Source organism: Pararge aegeria, chromosome 11 (genome assembly GCF_905163445.1).
Source record: "Pararge aegeria chromosome 11, ilParAegt1.1, whole genome shotgun sequence".
Lineage (NCBI taxonomy): Eukaryota > Metazoa > Arthropoda > Insecta > Lepidoptera > Nymphalidae > Pararge > Pararge aegeria.
Genome location: NC_053190.1, coordinates 4,998,063 through 5,004,051, shown reverse-complemented (window position 1 = coordinate 5,004,051; position 5,989 = coordinate 4,998,063). Strand labels below are relative to the sequence as shown.

The window sequence follows — 5,989 nt, the reverse complement described above, 5'->3', positions numbered from 1 at the left end:
TAGACATAATTTTTGTCTTGCTCATGTTCATACATAGACCCACCTGTAGAGAAACTCTACTAAGGTCATTGAGCATCGTATAAAGGTCTCTCAGAGCCTCTGCCATATTGACCACGTCGTAATATTACACTATAATAGCTAAATTATTTAATACAAATCGTGTACACGGTTTCTGTTTGTGCTTAATTCTGCGCCAGTGGCCCATCTCAGAAAATGCACATCTCCAATGATGTATAACAGCAGACATATTCTGTACACGCAGGCGATGACATAAGCCGACTAAAAAATATATAATTGATAGTGACAACGTATTGGTGTACTGCAACGGAACTTGAATAATAATTATTGCTGAACTGTTTGATATAATTACGTCATAGTAATAAATATTCACATTTCACGGTATAGAGGTAGGGCGTACCTATACGGTACGGTACGGTATGCCCGATATTTGGTATGGACTGTATCATCACATAGTGACATCATCAGGTATGAAGAGTGAACAAAACTAATATTTGATAATAATAGCAAATCTAGGTATTTCATTAAAATAGCAATATAAGTGGATTTACGTAGTTTTTCGTCAACCTACTTTGCAGTTTTATAGACTTAGGTATTTCATAAGCATTACTTTTTAAATGTATGCCCACTAAAGGATAAACATGTATCCTATAAATTTCGACGGGTAATTTTTAAATTTTGTCACATCAAACATTATAACCATATTGCCGACAGATTGCTTTGCCAATTTACTCACGGCTTCCAGCACACCGATGCATAAATTCCACGTTTTCTTTTCGGAGGAAGCATCTGTTTGCGGCATCTTGTCGATATAAGACATTGCACTTTCGATTTACTTTCAAAAGTTCTGCTATATGTGTATCTAAGTGATTTAAAAATTAATATTATTTATTACAGTTTGAACTTGGGCGATCAGCGTTTAGATAAGTAAAACATGTCATTTTAATTCATCTATGCACATGTTGTAATCATAAACTTGCTATCTAACTGTTGTGTACCGACTACTGATAGGGTTGTGATTGCAACTTAAATAATTTAAAAAAAAATGTTTTTAAAATGAATATCATTAATTTATATACCTTGTCACATAAACTCTGTGTGGTTTGAGATGAGGTGAGTGACCTAGTTGTCGTTAATTGTTTTACTCTTAAGTTAACCAATAAAAAATAATAAAAATTTCCTTATATTGCATTTAATTAGGTTCACATAATGGCAAGAGAACCTACATTCACATTATTGCATTATATTACATGGTATCAGATTTTTACATTATTACAGAGTAACTGCACACATCAGAACGGTTTCCAGTATAAAGTAGAAAAGAAACATGAAAAAGAAAACTTAAAATATGAGAAATTTTTAATATTCTACGTTTATCAGTATAGTAATTAAGTTTGATTTGCTATAAACCGCTTAAACCAGGAAAATCTTAACGGTGCAATTTATAACATCGCAAATTTTTATACTCCACCCCAAACAGATCTTCCAAAATGATATTCTCAACACAAGTTTCGCTACAACACCGGAGCATCTTAGGTGATGTTTATTTCACAATAAACAATTGCTATGTGTTTGGATATTCTGGAGTATTATAGAAGCTATAAATTGCACTGCGCAGACATCCCTAGTTTTGCGTATTATAATCATGGAACTCCGCAAATTAACGCCTGGCAAATATTTCTAAGTAAAAAAAAAACAAATATACTACGACAATACACACATCTAGCCCCAAAGTAAGCATAGCTTGTGTTATGGGTACTAAGATGACTGATGAATATTTTTATGAATAATATACATAAATACTTAGAATATACATATAAACACCCAGACACTAAAAAACATTCATGCTCATCACACAAACATTTTCCAGTTGTGGGAATCGAACCATATTATAAAATAAACAATAATAAAATTGTAATAGTTCAAATCTTTTGTGATGAATTCTAAGTTTTAGTATTCTTACTAAGACAATAATAATAGAGAAAATTTTGAGAGACCTTAAAAAATTACGAAAATATTGCCCTGAGATTGCATTCATCTATGTAAAGCGAAATACATAAACCGCACCAATATATTTTTAGTATATTTTGAGGAAACTGGTAACGAAGATACACACGCAACCATAATGGGTAAATATATATAATATCTATATATAAATATAATTTTACCTATAAGGTACGAATTATGCGTGCAGCCACTCTTAATAAATTTTAAATTGTGTGCAATATCTTCGGTATATACCTACTAAGTACATGTTATGTATGTGTTACCGGTATACCACGTAGGTAAGTAACACATGCGGCTGTTGTTTTAGATTTCACGCAAATCAATTCAATTATTAATAAATACTTTATAAAGAATCGGTAGATACATACCTACTCACATATTCTTGATTAATGAAATTAGCATTATATTTATTTTATTTATTCCGAACCAGTTATTTATGAAGTTTATTTTAAAACAACTAGACAGCAATTTTTATAGAATTTATATATACAGAAATTAAGAATTATAGATAGGTAAAAGTAATTTCAGTTCACAGACTCACTATTAACATCCCGGAAAATATAATATTATGCTATTTATAAGAAATACTAGAAAACTAAATTAAAAATTTGTTGTGTTAATTATAATCTTTTCGAGATATGATCCTATGAAATGCCAGAAAAGTATTTGAGTCTTTTCGAAACCTCAAAAAGGGCGTTTTGAGGTGAAAGACTCGGAACGAGTATGTTAGAAGTTTGCATAGTGATATCTCTGACAAGATATGTTTTACATTTGTCAAACATCGTGCAACAGAGCATATAATGTAAATTGTTATTAAATAAACAAATGCGAAGATTGGAGAGCAAACAGAGATCATATGATTTGAATTATCTTAAAGTCATACTAAGTAACATTTACTCTGTATCTCCTACCTAGGTATATCAAGACGATTCTACCACCTTCTAAACAGTTACCGTAAAATTATGTCATATAAGCGTATTTTGGTATCTACATACTACCTACTATATAATATTATTGTTAAATTATATTAAAATAAATAAAATAAACCTGCGTTCGATCAGTGCAATATCAAGAAGTTACGATTTTTCTACGACTAATATCACACTTATTCTGTTGAAAAACGTGTATATTTTTCTTTAATTGCGAAGCAAACACTATGTTCTCCGTTAATTACGAAACAAGCACAGATTTTTCCAACGGCACGTTTGTACTAAATAATCCTTAAACGACCGCAAGGTCACCAGTCACTAGTTTTCTAACATCAGCCAACTAATCAGTATCACTATAAACAATTAAAGCTTTTGCTTCACAGCTTGCAGTAGAAGCAGCTCTATTACAAGTTATTACGCTGCATCACATTACGTCATCTCTATTGACGTATGAGAGCACGCGATCCGAATAATATATCCAACAATCCGCTCCGTACTTGCCCACTTAGCGAGCCAGAATTACTAATCAAAACATCAGGTAACAATGTCATTACAAATCCCCTTACTGCACACTTTACGATTGCAATCTTCTGTGTTCTTTCCTTTTTCAACTTCTAAACTTTGCGCGCTCAGCACATAACTCGGATGCGATCCACCGATTGAGCTGGACGGATTGTCCGCCTCTGTGAGGAGGGTCTGTCGCAAGCTAGCATCAGTTCACACCTACAGGAAGACACTTGCACTGTTTGATCTTTTGTAGACGCTTGCGCCTAAACGGCGGGTTCTGTCCAGGACACCGGAGGGTGACAGTGATCCAGGTGAACTTTTTCGGTTTGCAAAATGAACACGACTTGAACGCAGGTGGAGGCCGTTCGTCATTCCCTTCGCGACGCCGCGGTCCTTTCGGAATATAAAACGAGTTGCACTGTCCGTAACAAAAATTGTTTATAACTGTTGCCTGCAAGCATCCGGGTTCGCGGATCTTTTGTATCAACTTTTCAGTTTTACACCAATCTTCTTTCAGATATTCCTTTTTAGTCACAATTAATGCGTTCTTCGACGATTTGAGGATATTCCGAAAAGCTGCACCTTTAGGCATCTCGGTCACATCCTCTGGGTCAGGTGCAGATACGACCATAGTTTCGGAACTGCCTTCGCCAAGTTCGTTTCTTTGCATGTAGGAAGTCGGTGACGCCGTCGCTTCCTCCGCTCGTCGTCTCGCCGCGAGCATTTTTTCAACTTGCTCCGTATCAATGATATCTAATATCGAATCGGTAGGCGTAAACGGCCTTTTACTTCCAACGCCAGCACTCACGCCGCACGCGGCCAAAAGTGCCGCTGCAACAAGCCAGATGCACGATTTCGAAAAGCTCTCCATCTGTAATATAGTAAAACACTTGTGAGTAAATAAATACGCATCAATAATGCGGGCTTAGGCAACAGCATTACTGCCGGCTTAATTGCGATAGGAAGTCGTAGGTTTAGACGTGAACTTACATTGTATCGAGAGATGAGAGGCAACATAACGTAGGCAGTGCGTCGGTGTTGTCGTCCGTTCGCGAGCAACGCGCTATGCGTGTGCGCAGGACCGGCCGGCGAAGCAGTAATGAGCGTGAGCGCCTCTCAATGGACCAGTGCTCAATGAACGAGTCGAGATGAGTCACGCACCGCGCCTCCACCATAGAACTGTTACTATCAGCTTTAATCGCAGACGCGACACTTTGCACACATGTTTCGGATTACCTTGTCAACACTAAAAACAATACCTTTAAATCCCCTTATTATTCGTGTGACCCCCTGTTTGCAAACAATATAATACACGTTCTTTACTGATAACAAAAAGATTACGTTGAAAAGTTAAGAGCAAAATTAGTAAATCTTATCGTAGGCAGTCGAAGGTGATTATCGATTCTTGAAACTGATAATTTTTTATACATAATAATAAATATTTTTTTAATTATTATAACATAATTTACTAACACTTTTAAAAACTAAAACTTGTTTTATTATTAAGATTAAGAGGCTAGAAGTCTGTAGCATCCTGCACTTCTAACAGATAGTGGATTTTCAGCAAACATGTTTCAGAATGATTATTTTTTATCGAACACCTCAACTACTTTTATACCACCTTGGAATTAAAGAACTGAGGTGTTTCCAGGCTCTATTATAGCGCCTTAATATATTTTTAATAATTTCTAATAACGGGACCATTATAATAGTAATCGCTATAGCTATAATAGCTTGCCAACCCGCATATAAGGAGCAGCATGGTAGGTAAATGCCCTAAAGCCATCTCGCCTATGCGGTTATACAGGCGGAGTTATGCGGAGATACAGGCCAGTGTCCAGCAGTGGGACTGGAATGATGGTGATAATGATAATGATTTTTGATGCCAACTAATTTAGCAGCATGGCTTAGGTCTGAACTTTTCTGATAAAAGAATTTTAGGCACATTTAAAAAAATTCTTATCATAATTTTTATGATAAGATTTTTTAAAAATGTGCCTTAAAAGATTATCATAAATATCTATTATAGTATTATATATAAATTTATATCTGTATTTTTGTAGTTAATATGTAAATGTAGTACGTATGTTCATGTAAGTATATTTTATTTTTTTGTAACATCCTTTATGCACCACCCACTTTCCACTTTTTTATCGGCTTCGTACGCTCAGGTTGCCTTTAAAATATCACTTTTAGTGATAAGGCCGCCTTTGTATCCTAGCACAAAGTACTAATACTGTGTATAAAGTTTTTCTATTATATTCTAAATTCTTATTCATGAAAGCATTCCTAATATTATTTGATTTGATATGAATAAAATAATAAATGGATTGATTTTCCCTTTTAAAACCGCAAGTCTGCCTATGTGCGCCAGTTGATGTGAATTTTGCGTGACTTCCACCGGTTAGAAAGACAGGTTCTCTGTGAATCATATTATCAAAGCATACATTAAACCATGATATCTGTACCTTAAGATGTCTTAGAATTTAATTTATCAGGCTTAATTTATTCGTATAGCAATTACTTCT

General features: G+C 34.8%; 1 protein-coding gene across 1 annotated transcript; it reads right to left on the bottom strand.

The window, feature by feature from the left end:
* Positions 1 to 1,896: 1,896 nt before the first annotated feature.
* Positions 1,897 to 4,571, bottom strand: LOC120627740 (gremlin-1-like). The gene is made up of 2 exons (XM_039895765.1): positions 4,452 to 4,571; positions 1,897 to 4,332 (listed from the first exon to the last, which is right to left on the bottom strand). The coding sequence occupies exons 1-2, from the start codon at positions 4,476 to 4,478 to the stop codon at positions 3,667 to 3,669; spliced, it is 693 nt and encodes a 230-aa protein (XP_039751699.1). The 5' UTR covers positions 4,479 to 4,571; the 3' UTR covers positions 1,897 to 3,666.
* Positions 4,572 to 5,989: the final 1,418 nt, after the last annotated feature.